Here is an 18,432-nt window from a genome sequence, read left to right as displayed (position 1 = left end):
CTCACCCAATGGTCTCCCCCTCAGCCAGCGGCCTGCCACTCACCCAGTGGTCTCCCCCTCAGCCACCGGCCTGCCCCTCAGCCAGCGGCCTGCCCCTCACCCAGTGGTCTCCCCCTCAGCCAGCGGCCTGCCCCTCAGCCAGCGGATTTCCCCTCAGCCAGTGGTCTCCCCCTCAGCCAGTGGTCTCCCCCTCAGCCAGCGTCCTGCCCCTCAGCCAGCGGATTTCTCCTCAGCCAGCGGCCTGCCCCTCACCCAGTGGTCTCCCCCTCAGCCAGCGGCCTGCCCCTCAGCCAGCGGATTTCCCCTCAGCCAGTGGTCTCCCCCTCAGCCAGTGGTCTCCCCCTCAGCCAGTGGTCTCCCCCTCAGCCAGCGTCCTGCCCCTCAGCCAGTGGTCTCCCCCTCAGCCAGTGGTCTCCCCCTCAGCCAGTGGTCTCCCCCTCAGCCAGCGTCCTGCCCCTCAGCCAGCGGATTTCCCCTCAGCCAGCGGCCTGCCCCTCAGCCAGCGGATTGCCCCATAAACCTGCGGACCTCACTGGACATTAGGGTAAGCCTGTGGAAGTGGCTCCATCTGGAAGATCCTCCTGTAATGAGCTCGAATTTAGCCCAAGGTGTTAGTTGCAGCTGATAACAACCTGCTCCGTCCATAGTCCTCATCTGACTACAGGAATAACATGAGGTCTGTCTGTGAGGGACATACTGTATAAGGAGATGTATATTGGGAAGCAGGTGGGGGATGTATAAGGGGACGTATAAGGGACTTATTTGGGGGATGTATACAAGTACGTGTATGGTAATATATGGGGGATGTATGTGGGGGAGGTGTATGGGAATATGTGGGGGATGTATGTGGGGGGAGGTGTATGGGAATATATGGGGGATGTATGTGGAGGGAAGTGTATGGGAATATATGGGGGATGTATGTGGGGGGAGGTGTATGGGAATATATGGGGGATGTATGTGGGGGGAGGTGTATGGGAATATATGGGGGATGTATGTGGGGGAGGTGTATGGGAATATATAGGGGATGTATGTGGAGGGAAGTGTATGGGAATATATGGGGGATGTATGTGGGGGGAGGTGTATGGGAATATATGGGGGATGTATGTGGGGGGAGGTGTATGGGAATATATGGGGGATGTATGTGGGGGAGGTGTATGGGAATATATAGGGGATGTATGTGGAGGGAAGTGTATGGGAATATATGGGGGATGTATGTGGGGGGAGGTGTATGGGAATATATGGGGGATGTATGTGGGGGGAGGTGTATGGGAATATATGGGGGATGTATGTGGGGGAGGTGTATGGGAATATATGGGGGATGTATGTGGGGTAAGTGTATGGGAATATATGGGGGATGTATGTGGGGGGAGGTGTATGGGAATATATGGGGGATGTATGTGGGGGAAGTGTATGGGAATATATGGGGGATGTATGTGGGGGGAGGTGTATGGGAATATATGGGGGATGTATGTGGGGGGAGGTGTATGGGAATATATGGGGGATGTATGTGGGGGAAGTGTATGGGAATATATGGGGGATGTATGTGGGGGGAGGTGTATGGGAATATATGGGGGATGTATGTGGGGGAAGTGTATGGGAATATATGGGGGATGTATGTGGGGGGAGGTGTATGGGAATATATGGGGGATGTATGTGGGGGGAGGTGTATGTGAATATATGGGGGATGTATGTGGGGGAGGTGTATGGGAATATATGGGGGGTGTATGTGGGGGAGGTGTATGGGAATATATGGGGGATGTATGTGGGGGAGGTGTATGGGAATATATAGGGGATGTATGTGGAGGGAGGTGTATGGGAATATATGGGGGATGTATGTGGGGGAGGTGTATGGGAATATATGGGGGATGTATGTGGGGGACGTGTATGGGAATATATAGGGGATGTATGTGGGGGAGGTGTATGGGAATATATAAAGGGACGTATATAGGGGATGTATGTGGAGGGAGGTGTATGGGAATATATGGGGGATGTATGTGGGGGAGGTGTATGGGAATATATGGGGGATGTATGTGGGGTAGGTGTATGGGAATATATGGGGGATGTATGTGGGGGAGGTGTATGGGAATATATGGGGGATGTATGTGGGGGACGTGTATGGGAATATATAGGGGATGTATGTGGGGGAGGTGTATGGGAATATATAAAGGGACGTATATAGGGGATGTATGTGGAGGGAGGTGTATGGGAATATATGGGGGATGTATGTGGGGGAGGTGTATGGGAATATATGGGGGATGTATGTGGGGGAGGTGTATGGGAATATATAAGGGGATGTATGTGGGGGAGGTGTATTGGAATATATAGAGGATGTATGTGGAGGGAGGTGTATGGGAATATATAGGGGATGTATGTGGAGGGAGGTGTATGGGAATATAAGGGGATGTATGTGGGGGGGGGTGTATGGGAATATATAAGGGGACGTATTTGGGGGGAGGTGTATGGGAATATATAAGGGGGCATGTTTGGGCGATGTATGTGGGGGGAGGTGTATGGGAATATATAGGGGATGTATGTGGGGGGAGGTGTACGGGAATATATAGGGGATGTATGTGAGGGAGGTGTATGGGAATATATAAGGGGATGTATGTGGGGGAGGTGTATGGGAATATATAAGGGGATGTATGTGGGGGAGGTGTCTGGGAATATATAGGGGATGTATGTGGAGGGAGGTGTATGGGAATATATAAGGGGATGTATGTGGAGGGAGGTGTATGGGAATACATAGGGGATGTATGTGGGGGAGGTGTATTGGAATATATAAGGGGACGTATGTAGGATATGTATGTGGAGGGAGGTGTATGGGAATATATAAGGGGACGTATATATGGGATGTATGTGGGGGGAGGTGTATGGGAATATATAAGGGGATGTATGTGGGGGAGGTGTATGGGAATATATAAGGGGACGTATATAGGGGATGTATGTGGAGGGAGGTGTATGGGAATATATAAGGGGACGTATATAGGGGATGTATGTGGGGGGAGGTGTATGGGAATATATAAGGGGATGTATGTGTGGGGAGGTGTATGGAAATATATAAGGGGACGTATATAGGGTATGTATGTGGAGGGAGGTGTATGGGAATATATAAGGGGACATATACAGGGGATGTATGTGGAGGGAGGTGTATGGGAATATATAAGGGGATGTATGTGTGGGGAGGTGTATGGAAATATATAAGGGGACGTATATAGGGTATGTATGTGGAGGGAGGTGTATGGGAATATATAAGGGGACGTATACAGGGGATGTATGTGGAGGGAGGTGTATGGGAATATATAGGGGATGTATGTGGGGGGAGTTGTATGGGAATATATAAGGGGACATATGTAGGGGATGTATGTGGAGGGAGGTGTATGGTAATATATAGAGGATGTATGTAGGGGGAGGTGTATGGGAATATATAAGGGGACGTATATACGGGATGTATGTGGAGTGAGGTGTATGGGAATATATAGGGGATGTATGTGGGGGAGGTGTATGGGAATATATAAGGGGACTTATATAGGGGATGTATGTGGGGGAGGTGTATGGGAATATATGGGGGATGTATGTGGGGGAGGTGTATGGGAATATGTGGGGGATGTATGTGGGGGGAGGTGTATGGGAATATATGGGGGATGTATGTGGGGGAGGTGTATGGGAATATATAGGGGATGTATGTGGAGGGAAGTGTATGGGAATATATGGGGGATGTATGTGGGGGGAGGTGTATGGGAATATATGGGGGATGTATGTGGGGGGAGGTGTATGGGAATATATGGGGGATGTATGTGGGGGAGGTGTATGGGAATATATAGGGGATGTATGTGGAGGGAAGTGTATGGGAATATATGGGGGATGTATGTGGGGGGAGGTGTATGGGAATATATGGGTGATGTATGTGGGGGGAGGTGTATGGGAATATATGGGGGATGTATGTGGGGGAGGTGTATGGGAATATATGGGGGATGTATGTGGGGTAAGTGTATGGGAATATATGGGGGATGTATGTGGGGGGAGGTGTATGGGAATATATGGGGGATGTATGTGGGGGAAGTGTATGGGAATATATGGGGGATGTATGTGGGGGGAGGTGTATGGGAATATATGGGGGATGTATGTGGGGGGAGGTGTATGGGAATATATGGGGGATGTATGTGGGGGAAGTGTATGGGAATATATGGGGGATGTATGTGGGGGGAGGTGTATGGGAATATATGGGGGATGTATGTGGGGGAAGTGTATGGGAATATATGGGGGATGTATGTGGGGGGAGGTGTATGGGAATATATGGGGGATGTATGTGGGGGGAGGTGTATGTGAATATATGGGGGATGTATGTGGGGGAGGTGTATGGGAATATATGGGGGGTGTATGTGGGGGAGGTGTATGGGAATATATGGGGGATGTATGTGGGGGAGGTGTATGGGAATATATAGGGGATGTATGTGGAGGGAGGTGTATGGGAATATATGGGGGATGTATGTGGGGGAGGTGTATGGGAATATATGGGGGATGTATGTGGGGGACGTGTATGGGAATATATAGGGGATGTATGTGGGGGAGGTGTATGGGAATATATAAAGGGACGTATATAGGGGATGTATGTGGAGGGAGGTGTATGGGAATATATGGGGGATGTATGTGGGGGAGGTGTATGGGAATATATGGGGGATGTATGTGGGGTAGGTGTATGGGAATATATGGGGGATGTATGTGGGGGAGGTGTATGGGAATATATGGGGGATGTATGTGGGGGACGTGTATGGGAATATATAGGGGATGTATGTGGGGGAGGTGTATGGGAATATATAAAGGGACGTATATAGGGGATGTATGTGGAGGGAGGTGTATGGGAATATATGGGGGATGTATGTGGGGGAGGTGTATGGGAATATATGGGGGATGTATGTGGGGGAGGTGTATGGGAATATATAAGGGGATGTATGTGGGGGAGGTGTATTGGAATATATAGAGGATGTATGTGGAGGGAGGTGTATGGGAATATATAGGGGATGTATGTGGAGGGAGGTGTATGGGAATATAAGGGGATGTATGTGGGGGGGGTGTATGGGAATATATAAGGGGACGTATTTGGGGGGAGGTGTATGGGAATATATAAGGGGGCATGTTTGGGCGATGTATGTGGGGGGAGGTGTATGGGAATATATAGGGGATGTATGTGGGGGGAGGTGTACGGGAATATATAGGGGATGTATGTGAGGGAGGTGTATGGGAATATATAAGGGGATGTATGTGGGGGAGGTGTATGGGAATATATAAGGGGATGTATGTGGGGGAGGTGTCTGGGAATATATAGGGGATGTATGTGGAGGGAGGTGTATGGGAATATATAAGGGGATGTATGTGGAGGGAGGTGTATGGGAATACATAGGGGATGTATGTGGGGGAGGTGTATTGGAATATATAAGGGGACGTATGTAGGATATGTATGTGGAGGGAGGTGTATGGGAATATATAAGGGGACGTATATATGGGATGTATGTGGGGGGAGGTGTATGGGAATATATAAGGGGATGTATGTGGGGGAGGTGTATGGGAATATATAAGGGGACGTATATAGGGGATGTATGTGGAGGGAGGTGTATGGGAATATATAAGGGGACGTATATAGGGGATGTATGTGGGGGGAGGTGTATGGGAATATATAAGGGGATGTATGTGTGGGGAGGTGTATGGAAATATATAAGGGGACGTATATAGGGTATGTATGTGGAGGGAGGTGTATGGGAATATATAAGGGGACATATACAGGGGATGTATGTGGAGGGAGGTGTATGGGAATATATAAGGGGATGTATGTGTGGGGAGGTGTATGGAAATATATAAGGGGACGTATATAGGGTATGTATGTGGAGGGAGGTGTATGGGAATATATAAGGGGACGTATACAGGGGATGTATGTGGAGGGAGGTGTATGGGAATATATAGGGGATGTATGTGGGGGGAGTTGTATGGGAATATATAAGGGGACATATGTAGGGGATGTATGTGGAGGGAGGTGTATGGTAATATATAGAGGATGTATGTAGGGGGAGGTGTATGGGAATATATAAGGGGACGTATATACGGGATGTATGTGGAGTGAGGTGTATGGGAATATATAGGGGATGTATGTGGGGGAGGTGTATGGGAATATATAAGGGGACTTATATAGGGGATGTATGTGGGGGAGGTGTATGGGAATATATAAGGGGATACATGTGGAGGGAGGTGTATGGGAATATATAAGGGGATGTGTTTGGACGATGTATGTGGGGGGAGGTGTATGGGAATATAGAAGGGGACGTATATAGGGGATGTGTGTGGGGGGGAGGTGTATGGGAATGTATAAGGGGATGTATGTGGAGGGAGGTGTATGGGAATATATAAGGGGATGTATATGGGGGGGTGTATGGGAATGTATATAGGGGATGTATGTGGGGGGAGGTGTATGGGAATGTATATAGGGGATGTATGTGGGGGGAGGTGTATGGGAATATATAAGGGGACGTATATAGGGGATGTATGTGGGGGGAGGTGTATGGGAATATATAAGGGGATGTATGTGGGGGGAGGTGTATGGGAATATATAAGGGGATGTATATAGGGGATGTATGTGGGGGGAGGTGTATGGGAATATATAAGGGGAGGTATGTGGGGGACACTGTATGGGAATATATAAGGGGATGTATATAGGGGATGTATGTGGATGGAGGTGTATTGGAATATATAGGGGATGCATGTGGGGGGAGGTGTATGGGAATACGTAGGGGATGTATGTGGGGGGAGGTGTATGGGAATATATATAAGGGGATGTATGTGGGGGGAGGTGAATGGGAATATATAAGGGACGTATATAGGGGATGTATGCGGGTGGTGGTGAATGGGAATATATAAGGGACGTATATAGGGGTGTATGTGGGGGGAGGTGAATGGGAATATATAAGGGACGTATATAGGGATGTATGGTGGGGAGGTGTATGGGAATACAGTATATAAGGGGACGTGTTTGGGGGATGCATGTGGGGGGAGGTGTATGGGAATATATACGGGGACGTATATAGGGATGTATGTGGGGGGAGGTGTATGGGAATATATAAGGGGATGTATGTGGGGGAAGGTGTATGGGAATACATAGGGGATGTATGTGGGGGGAGGTGTATGGGAATATATAGGGGATGTATGTGGGGGGAGGTGTATGGGAATATATAAGGGGATGTATGTGGGGGATGTATGTGAATATATAAGGGGATGTATGTGGGGGATGTATGTGGGGGGAGGTGTATGGGAATATACAGGGGATGTATGTGGGGGAGGTTTATGGGAATATAGAGGGGATGTATGTGGGGGAAGTGTATGGGAATATATAGGGGATGTATGTGGGAGGGAGGTGTATGGGAATATATAGGGGATGTATGTGGGGGGAGGTGTATGGGAATATATAAGGGGACGTATATAGGGGATGTATGTGGAGGGAGGTGTATGGGAATATATAAGGGGACGTATATAGGGGATGTATGTGGAGGGAGGTGTATGGGAATATATAGGGGATGTATGTGGGGGAGGTGTATGGGAATATAGAGGGGATGTATGTGGGGGAGGTGTATGGGAATATAGAGGGGATGTATGTGGGGGAGGTGTATGGGAATATATAGGGGATGTATGTGGGGGGGAGGTGTATGGGAATATATAGGGGATGTATGTGGGGGAGGTGTACGGGAATATATAAGGGGGCGTATATAGGGGATGTATGTGGAGGGAGGTGTATGGGAATATATAGGGGATGTATGTGGGGGAGGTGTATGGGAATATATAAGGGGACGTATATAGGGGATGTATGTGGAGGGTGGTGTATGGGAATATATAGGGGATGTATGTGGGGGAGGTGTATGGGAATATAGAGGGGATGTATGTGAGGGGGAGGTGTATGGGAATATATAGGGGATGCATGTGGGGGAGGTGTATGGGAATATATAAGGGGACGTATATAGGGGATGTATGTGGAGGGAGGTGTATGGGAATATATAGGGGATGTATGTGGGGGGAGGTGTATGGGAATATATAGGGATGTATGTGGGGGGAGGTGTATGGGAATATACAGGGGATGTATGTGGGGGAGGTGTATGGGAATATATAGGGGATGTATGTGGGGAGAGGTGTATGGGAATATAGAGGGGATGTATGTGGGGGAGGTGTATGGGAATATAGAGGGGATGTATGTGGGGGAGGTGTATGGGAATATAGAGGGGATGTATGTGGGGGAGGTGTATGGGAATATATAGGGGATGTATGTGGGGAGAGGTGTATGGGAATATAGAGGGGATGTATGTGGGGGAGGTGTATGGGAATATAGAGGGGATGTATGTGGGGGAGGTGTATGGGAATATAGAGGGGATGTATGTGGGGGAGGTGTATGGGAATATATAGGGGATGTATATGGGGAGAGGTGTATGGGAATATAGAGGGGATGTATGTGGGGGAGGTGTATGGGAATATAGAGGGGATGTATGTGGGGGAGGTGTATGGGAATATAGAGGGGATGTATGTGGGGGAGGTGTATGGGAATATACTGGGGATGTATGTGGGGGAGGTGTATGGGAATATAGAGGGGATGTATGTGGGGGAGGTGTATGGGAATATAGAGGGGATGTATGTGGGGGGAGATGTATGGGAATATACAAGGGATGTATGTGGGGGGAGGTGTATGGGAATATAGAGGGGATGTATGTGGGGGAGGTGTATGGGAATATAGAGGTTATGTATGTGGGGGAGGGGGGTGTATGGGAATATAGAGGGGATGTATGTGGGGGGGGGGTGTATGGGAATATAGAGGGGATGTATGTGGGGGAGGTGTATGGGAATATAGAGGTTATGTATGTGGGGGAGGGGGGTGTATGGGAATATAGAGGGGATGTATGTGGTGGGGGGGGTGTATGGGAATATAGAGGGGATGTATGTGGGGGAGGTGTATGGGAATATAGAGGGGATGTATGTGGGGGGGTGTATGGGAATATAGAGGGGATGTATGTGGGGGAGGTGTATGGGAATATAGAGGGGATGTATGTGGGGGAGGTGTATGGGAATATATAGGGGATGTATGTGGGGGAGGTGTATGGGAATATAGAGGGGATGTATGTGGGGGGGGTGTATGGGAATATAGAGGGGATGTATGTGGGGGAGGTGTATGGGAATGTATATAGGGGATGTATGTGGAGGGACATATATGGAAGTGGAGAAAACTTGAAAACAGGTGCAGGCATCTGTGAATCACATCATTGAAAGTCTTCTAATGACCATTCATTTCTCCAGGTCTCATTCCTCATCTATATCCTATACTGCTGACTGTCCGCATCTCATATATCCGCACTGCTCCAGTGTATGGGAATCCTGCCCCAGTGCAGCCAGTTACATGTTATACTGGGGACCGGAGCCCCGGGAATACATTCATTTGTCAGTACGTGTGTAATTAATACGAGCACAGTGACGGGTAATGACCTGCCTGGGGGGACGGGGAGGAAGGGGTTATTGTCACACCAGCAGGACCCTGTATATACCTGTCCCTAATGTCCGCAGACCGTCCCAGGCCTCCCCCCTCTAAGTGTCTGCCACCCTCACCCAGATTCTTATCCTCTGGCTGTGACAACGTGGCGTGGACCACAGAGGAGGGGAAATACAGAATGGTGTCAGGGACCGGAGGAGTCCCAGGTTCTGTGCTGCGCTCTGTCACCCCCACATTAGGTCACAGGAAAAAAGCGCTGTCTAGATGGACCAAGTGGTTCTTATCTGCCGTCACATTCTGTTTCTATGAAGCATTAGGAAGGACGTATGCCACCTCAGATACCCTCCGCATGCCGATTATCATGGGAACGCAGCTGCTGCTGGATATATGAAGAATATAGGTGCGGGAGTATATGACTGAGGATCCCTTTGCCCACACTCTGGCACCCAGCATGTTACCATATAACACAGTATATACAGAGAATATATACAATGTAATGGCAGATGTACGTGCACTGTAGGATCACACAGGGGACAGTGAGACAGTAAAGGTTCAGGCAGAAGATGAAGCAAGGTGTGTTCCCGAGAGATGAGGTAAGTGTCCGGGGTATCTTGTCGACGTGTCCTGTGTCGCCGTCTATCACACACTGATACTCCTATGCCCACTGAGCGATTTGTAGTACTGGAAACAAGTGTAATGGGCACTGGGCTGGCACCAGAAGGACGTTCCTTTGCCACCCTGGCCCGCTGCCTGTCATTTCTCACTGTGAGTTATGGTCTGTGCTGTATGTATCAGCGTTACAGCGATCTGTCAGCTTTATAATGAGCATTCCCGGCCTGTCACCCGTCTCGCCCTCCCCAGAAGCTACTAACACAGATCTGAGGCTGGAGGATTATAATGATGCGATGTACTGAGCCGTCTCACGCACCGTACCCTGGCCATGTGCAGGGCGGTATAGCTGTACCCTAGCCCCATCTACATTCAGCTGACCCACCGGGGACGACCATTGTCTCGGTGTGGATGCAGGGTGGGAGTATACGGCAGGTAGCGGAGGCCAGAGCTAGAAAAGGTGATATGTGGAGAGGGGGAGGTGGCCCTGGCATCATGTGTATGGGGTGTGATGTCTGCACCCTCAGCTGGTATATGGCGCCTCCTTTATGCTGCAGCTAGATGCATATAACTACCTGTGTAGGTCGCAGTGAAGGAATAGTGCAGGCAATATAGTGGATCCATCGCTATCTACATATTTCTGGGGTTGGATGAAGAACTAATTCCCCCAAAGCAGCAGCATTACTCAGATACAACACAGCAAGCCAGTCTTGGAGAATACTGCAATGCTATGGTGCAGGTTTTTATCCTTCCCCCCAGCCAATAGGAATCAGGGGGAAGAGTCAAACAAAAATACCCGGAGAGTAATAGGTACTTCCTGGGGTGAGAGGTTGAGGATACTGTCAGTGCAGGCCTCAGATGGGGACTTCCTGTCAGTGCAGGGCTCAGATAGGGACTTCATGTCCATAGAGGGCTCAGATGGGGACTTCCTGTCAGTGCAGGGCTCAGATAGGGATTTCCTGTCAGTGCATGGCTCAGAGGGGGACTTCCTGTCAGTGCAGGTCTCAGATAGGGACTTCCTGTCCATAGAAGGCTCAGATAAGGACTTCCTGTCAGTGCAGGTCTCAGATAGGGACTTCCTGTCCATAGAAGGCTCAGATAGGGACTTTCTGTCAGTGCAGGGCTCAGATAGGGACTTCCTGACAGTGCAGGGCTCAGAAAGGGACTTCCTTTCTATAGAGTGCTCAGATAAGGACTTCCTGTCAGTACAGGGCTCAGATAGGGACTTCCTGTCCATAGCGGGCTCAGATGGGGACTTCCTAGCTCAGATAGGGACTTCCTGTCAGTGCAGGGCTCAGATGGGGATTTCCTGTCAGTGCAGGGCTCAGATAGGGACTTCCTTTCAGGGCTTAGATAAGGACTTCCTGTCAGTGCATGGCTCAGATAGGGACTTCCTGTCAGTGCAGGGCTCAGATAGGGACTTCCTGTCCATAGAGGGCTCAGATGAGGACTTCCTGTCAGTGCAAGGCTCAGATAGGGACTTCCTGTCGATAGAGGGCTCAAATGGGGACTTCCTGGCTCAGATAGGGACTTCCTGTCAGTGCAGGGCTCAGATGGGGACTTCCTGTCAGTGCAGGGCTCAGATAGAGACTTCATTTCAGGGCTTAGATAAGGACTTCCTGTTAGGGCAGGGCTCAGATAGGGACTTCCAGTCAGTGCAGGGCTCAGATGGGGACTTCCTGTCAGTGCAGGGCTCAGATAGAGACTTCATATCAGGGCTTAGATAAGGACTTCCTGTTAGGGCAGGGCTCAGATAGGGTCTTCCTGTCAGTGCAGGGCTCAGATAGGGACTTCCTGTCAGTGCATGGCTCAGAGGGGGACTTCCTGTCAGTGCAGGTCTCAGATAGGGACTTCCTGTCCATAGAAGGCTCAGATAAGGACTTCCTGTCAGTGCAGGTCTCAGATAGGGACTTCCTGTCCATAGAAGGCTCAGATAGGGACTTCCTGTCAGTGCAGGGCTCAGATAGGGACTTCCTGACAGTGCAGGGCTCAGAAAGGGACTTCCTTTCCATAGAGTGCTCAGATAAGGACTTCCTGTCAGTACAGGGCTCAGATAGGGACTTCCTGTCAGTGCAGAGCTCAGATAGGGACTTCCTGTCCATCGAGGGCTCAGATGAGGACTTCCTGTCAGTGCAGGGCTCAGATAGGGACTTCCTGTCCATAGAGGGCTCAGATGGGGACTTCCTGGCTCAGATGGGGACTTACTGTCAATGCAGGGCTCAGATGGGGATTTCCTGTCAGTGCAGGGCTCAGATAGGGACTTCCTTTCAGGGCTTAGATAAGGACTTCCTGTCAGTGCATGGCTCAGATAGGGACTTCCTGTCAGTGCAGGGCTCAGATAGGGACTTCCTGTCCATAGAGGGCTCATATGAGGACTTCCTGTCAGTGCAGGGCTCAGATAGGGACTTCCTGTCGATAGGAAGTGGGGACTTCCTTGCTCAGATAGGGACTTCCTGTCAGTGCAGGGCTCAGATGGGGACTTCCTGTCAGTGCAGGGCTCAGATAGAGACTTCATTTCAGGGCTTAGATAAGGACTTCTTGTTAGGGCAGGGCTCAGATAGGGACTTCCTGTCAGTGCAGGGCTCAGAGGGGGACTTCCTGTCAGTGCAGGGCTCAGATAGGGACTTCCTGTCCATAGAAGGCTCAGATAAGGACTTCCTGTCAGTACAGGGCTCAGATAGGGACTTCCTGTCCTTAGAGGGCTCAGATAGGGACTTCCTGTCAGTGCGGGTCTCAGATGGGGACTTCCTGTCAGTGCAGGGCTCAGATAGGGACTTCCTTTCCATAGAGGGCTCAGATGGGGACTTCCTGCAGTGCAGGGCTCAGATAGGAACTTCCTGTCCATAGAAGCTCAGATAAGGACTTCCTGTCAGTGCAGGGCTCAAATAGGGACTTCCTGTCCATAGAAGGCTCAGATAAGGACTTCCTGCCAGTGCAGGGCTCATACCGGGACTTCCTGATCATAGAGGGCTCAGATAAGGACTTCCTGTCAGTGCATGGCTCAGATAGGGACTTCCTTTCCATAGAGGGCTCAGATGGGGACTTCTTGTCAGTGCAGGGCTCAGATAGGGACTTCCTTTCCATAGAGGGCTCAGATAAGGACTTCTTGTCAATGCAGGGCTCAGATAGGTACTTCCTTTCCACAGAGGGCTCAGATAAGGACTTCCTGTCAGTGCAGGGCTCAGATAGGGACTTCCTGTCCATAGAGGGCTCAGATGGGGACTTCCTGTCAGTGCAGGGCTCAGATAGGGACTTCCTTTCCATAGAGGGCTCAGATAAGGACTTCCTGTCAGTGCAGGGCTCAGATAGGGACTTCCTGTCCATAGAGGGCTCAGATGGGGACTTCCTGTCAGTGCAGGGCTCAGATAGGGACTTCCTGTCAGTGCAGGGCTCAGAGGGGGGACTTTCTGTCCGTGCATGGTACAGATAGTATCTGGTCTCTAGGTCGACCACACTTTGGTCAACAGTGTCTAGGTCGACCACTATTGGTCGACATGCATTAGGTCGACATGTACTAGGCCGACGTGACAAAAGGTCGACATGAGTTTTTCACTCTTTTTTTTCTTCATTTTTTTTTTAACCTTTTCATACTTTACAATCCATGTGGACTACGATTGGGAACGGAAACCTTGCCCGAAGGTGAGCCATGCGAGGGAACACGATGCACTAATTGGGGTTCCCGGTCACTCTGCGAAGAAAACAAAATGTTTTTTTTTTTTAAAACCTCATGTCGACCTTATGTCATGTCGACCTTGTACATTTCAACCTAATGCTTGTGTCGACCTATTTCAGGTGTCGACTTAGTCACTGTCGACCAATAGTGGTCGACCTAGATACTGTCGACCTAAGTCTGATCCACATCCGTACAGATGGGGTTTTCCTGTCAGTGCAGGGCTCAGAAGAGGGATTTCTGTCAGTGCAGGGCTCAGAAGGGGACTTCCTGTCAGTGCAGGGCTCAGAAGGGGACTTCCTGTCAGTGCAGGGCTCAGTGGGGGACTTCCTGTGCTCAGATGGGGAGACTTCCTGTAAGTGCAGGTCTCAGAAGGGGGACTTCCTGTCAGTGCGGGTCTCAGAAGGGGGACTTTCTGTCAGTGCAGGACTCAGAAGGGGGACTTCCTGTCAGTGCAGGACTCAGAAGGGGGACTTCCTGTCAGTGCAGGACTCAGAAGGGGGACTTCCTGTCAGTGCAGGACTCAGAAGGGGGACTTCCTGTCAGTGCAGGACTCAGAAGGGGGACTTCCTGTCAGTGCAGGACTCAGAAGGGGGACTTCCTGTCAGTGCAGGACTCAGAAGGGGGACTTCCTGTCAGTGCAGGGCCGACATAGTATGGGACGTTGAAACCTCATCTTTATTGATACAGATTGCTGAATAGGTCCTTTTTTGTAATATTGCAGAGAAGGGAATTATGTGCTTCATTTCTATGTATCTTAGGATCAGAGCCACCATCAGGGTGTACAGGGGTAATTGTGTATGGGGCTGGGCCAGATATGGGCCCTTGGCCCGCTGACGATCCCAGGGTCAGACCTTCCAGGCGGCACTCAGCAATGCCCCCACTATGTAGGGTAGTTACACCTAGGAGGACCCCTGTGGCTAGTACTGGAATTTATACGCAGAACAGGACGTTCCAGCCTGACAGTCGTCACCGCTCCGCACTGTATTTGTAAGTTCGCCTTTCCTGGGATTATAGTCTATGCACACAACCGGTATGACGATGGCGTGGTGCTCGCGGGGTATTACCGATAACGCTCATGGCCAAATGCCGAACACAGCAAATATTTCATGGGACTGTTCTAAAAACGTTGCTTATCTGTAAATACCCCTGCCTTTGGCGTAAAACAATGAGGCCCATGCGCTGCACACAGACTGCCAACCAGAGGACCCAGCAACACGTGCGCTGCTCGCCTCTTGGCGACACTGACCTCCATCTGCATTGGGTGAGTGCGCAGGCGCTATATTTGTGAGCGGAATTAGAGTTGCACCCATAACTGGCGCCCTGTTTCTGGCTTCTGCCCACCACCAAGGGTGGCCACTCTGAGCTTCTGTGGGGGGCTGGAACTAGAGCGGCAGCTAATTGCATCACGATGGAAGCCGTAGACTGCGCTGCAATGTTTGTTTGGTGATGTCTTCTGGTGGAAACGCTGCTCTGCTGTCAGTCCCTGCGCGCCGTGTTCCCTGCGTCTCCTATAATGTGACAGCACTGCACCTGTGACTGCGAATCCCGGTCGCTGACAGCCATCATCTGTGTGACCCACGCAATCCCGAGTCCCCAGACTGTGTCTCTGTGTGCTGGAGCCATTGTGTGACTGTGAATGGGATAATACAATGAAAGTGGCACGGTACCTTCCATGTCTGGCTAATTCCTCTCCGTCTCTTCCCAGGGAAGCGCGGCCGAGGCTGCTAGGTCAGAAATGGAGCCATGGAAGAAATGACGGTCCTTGTTGTTTCCTGGGCTGCAGCTCTTTCCCTCGCTCCAGCCAGAGACAGCCTGAAATCCTGGGGAGAAAAGGTGCCGTTTCTGCAAGCTGCAGAGCCAGCCAATCATCCCCCCATCGCTGCTACGGCACCTGTCTCATATTGGCTGCTGCTGACTCCCAGCCCACCAATGGCGTGACGCCCAGGCCAGCCTCAGCTGTCAAACTGTTAACTTCAATGGGGCTACATCCTTATCTATTTATACATAATACAAATCATATTAGCTCCCTTATTACTGCCTGCGCTGCCCAGAGACCCGTGTGTAACACACTGCCAGCACCATTGTAGTAACCGCTGAATGCTCAGCGCCAACCGGTGATTCAGGAGGGGGCAGCGGTCCGTCAGGGAAAGAGTTAACACAGCTGAATCCACGGGGGGGCGATTCCTCTATGGGGCCGGGATGCAGCGCTGCGGAATGGGCAATGCAATGATGATGAGAATACGGCCACTCGGAGAATCCATCTGCGGAAAGGGACAAAGGAGGTAATTCCGACCTGATCGCTAGGCTGCGTTTTCGCACAGCGGGCGATCAGAGCTGAACTGCGCATGCGTATGCTCCGCAAATCGCCAACGCGTTGCACAACAGCACCGGGCATCGGTGCCTAGCGACGGCATGGTGAGAAAAAAGCGATTGCATGGGCGATCGCAAGGTGACAGACAGGAAGAGGCCGTTTGTGGGTGGCTACTGACCGTTTTACAGGAGTGTCTGGAAAAACGCAGGCGGGACCCGGCATTTTCAGGGAGGGTGTCTGACGTCAGCGCCGGACCCGATCAGCGGCAAACAATCGCAGCAGCTGACTTAGTCCTGGGCTGCGCAGAGACGTGCAGCTCTGCTACAAAAGCGATCGCACCGCTGCACACAGCAAATACCCTCCCCCTGTGGGCGGCGACTACCTGATCGCAGGAATGCAAAATACGCACCCTAGCGATCAGGTCAGAGAGTCACTAGTTATACATTGGGTACACATTGGTAAAAGCTTGCACCAGGATGATAAGGGGCAGCTCCGGCCCTGGGTCCCCCTCCGACCGGGGAGATAAGGAGGAGATAGCGGGGTGCGTCTGCCCTATTGTCACTTATAGTCTCCGCTGTTGTTACTTTTATACACAAACGAGTTGCTTTCCGTTATTGCGGCGTTGGAGCGTGACGTGTACACGCATTGTCACGCGGGACAGCGCCCTGGGAAGTAAATTATCCACATCCATGATCCCATAGCGTGTACAGATGACATCTACGGACACTTCCAGCCCCGACGCCCGTCATCCTGCCGGCTATAACGCCAGCTGAGATCTGATAGCACAGAACAGACCTGGTTCTAGCATGAGATGTATTATTTCCAATAAATACGTGAACATTTGGGTTGAATCTTCTTGACCATTAAATATAAGTAACCTGGTTGGACCTCTGCGAATCTGTAGCCGTGGCAGGATGGGGATTAACACCCGGTGCCCCCAGCACACCAAACTATACTGGTAACATGACTTGAAAACCTATATATAATAGAATCCAACTAAGACCTCTGGATTTCTATTACATATATATAGGTTTTCATGTTACCAGTATATTTGGTGTACTGGGGGGCACCGGGGGTTAATCCCCACCCTGTCTCTTGCTTAGAATTACCCCTCCCTTTCAAGCACCTGAAGTGTATTGTCAAAGTGATATGAGCAACTTGCATTCTGTTTCGCTAGTATGAGAGGCACAGATGGGAACAGTGTTTGGAGGGCATGCTGGTTCTTACAGTGCCATATGGAGATCCTAGGTGTGGCTCCAGGTAAGTTAGTTCTCAATATGCATATATTTGTTAGGTGCCATTATATTATATGACCCGGAAGGGCTGTTATTATTAGTAGTACTGAGGATGGGTCTGGGGTGCGGGTCCCCCTGGATTGGAGTGGTCGGGCTGCTGTGAGGTAGCACACTGCTGTATAATATTTATTTAGCACCTCCTTTAACACTTTTATTAATCCTTTAAGTCTTTTAATTGCACCGTCACTAGTGTATCACTTTTTATATATAGATTTTGCTTTCCCTTTTATTAACACCTACTAACACTTTACCCTCTCACGTGTGTGGGCCTGGGGTGGCTGGTTTGTGCCGGTCTATGGGGTTCTGCACCCAGTGGGAACCACCAGCATCAGAGGAGCCTTTCTGCAGATATATGTAACTAACACCTCTGGATTTCTATTACATGTATATAGGTTTTCAAGTCATATTACCAGTATAGTTTGGTGTCTTGGGGGGCACCGGGGGGTTAATCCCCATCCAGTCTTGCTTAGAATTACTCCTCCCTTTCAAGCACCTGAAGTATATTGTCAAAGTGATATGAGCAACTTGCATTCTGTTTTACGAATCTGTAGCCGTGCCTGGAGCCTGAGCCCCTCTGCCCATTGCCCGTACTGTGCCATGGGGTCTCTGATGGGCAATACTTATATCTGTACTCAAGCGGGCATGAAACAATCGCCCCTCCACGTGTCTCTGCATCATACTTGCCTACCTGCCCCTCTCCATGAGGGAGAAAATGCTCTGTTCCTGGACTCTCCTGGTAATGTATGATTGCCATCACTTGTGGTGAAACACCTTTCTTATCAATTACCCAGCTCACCACAGGTGATGGCAATCATACATTACCAGGAAAGTCCAGGAACAGAGCATTTTCTCCCTCATGGAGAGGGTCAGATAGGCAAGTATGCTCTGCCTCTGGTCTCCTGTGTGATTCATGGGAAGGTCCAGGCCTCCTGGTACATGCTCCTCTGCTAATTAGACCTTCAGGTGCAGCTATTTGTATGTGATGTGTTAGATCCTGGGAGGTCCCAGGGACACAATCACAGCTTACAAGACAGTAGCG

General features: G+C 50.2%; 2 protein-coding genes across 2 annotated transcripts in view; one reads left to right on the top strand and one right to left on the bottom strand.

Annotated features, from left to right (window-relative positions):
* Window positions 1-15,546, bottom strand: part of DAG1 (dystroglycan 1) — a 182,389-nt gene extending 166,843 nt beyond the window's left edge. Inside the window, exon 1 of the mRNA XM_063941432.1 lies at window positions 15,455-15,546. The gene's annotated coding sequence lies outside the window, so the exon portion shown is untranslated. The remainder of the gene's footprint in view (window positions 1-15,454) is intronic.
* A 1,734-nt stretch (window positions 15,547-17,280) lies between these two features.
* Window positions 17,281-18,432, top strand: part of LOC134957173 (uncharacterized) — a 42,123-nt gene continuing 40,971 nt past the window's right edge. Inside the window, exon 1 of the mRNA XM_063938870.1 lies at window positions 17,281-17,358. Within this exon, the coding sequence (XP_063794940.1) occupies window positions 17,334-17,358 (25 nt within the window). The 5' untranslated portion in view covers window positions 17,281-17,333. The remainder of the gene's footprint in view (window positions 17,359-18,432) is intronic.

This window comes from Pseudophryne corroboree, chromosome 9, assembly GCF_028390025.1.
Source record: "Pseudophryne corroboree isolate aPseCor3 chromosome 9, aPseCor3.hap2, whole genome shotgun sequence".
Lineage (NCBI taxonomy): Eukaryota > Metazoa > Chordata > Amphibia > Anura > Myobatrachidae > Pseudophryne > Pseudophryne corroboree.
Note: the sequence above shows the minus strand (reverse complement) of the source record. Positions and strands in the feature narration are given on the sequence as shown.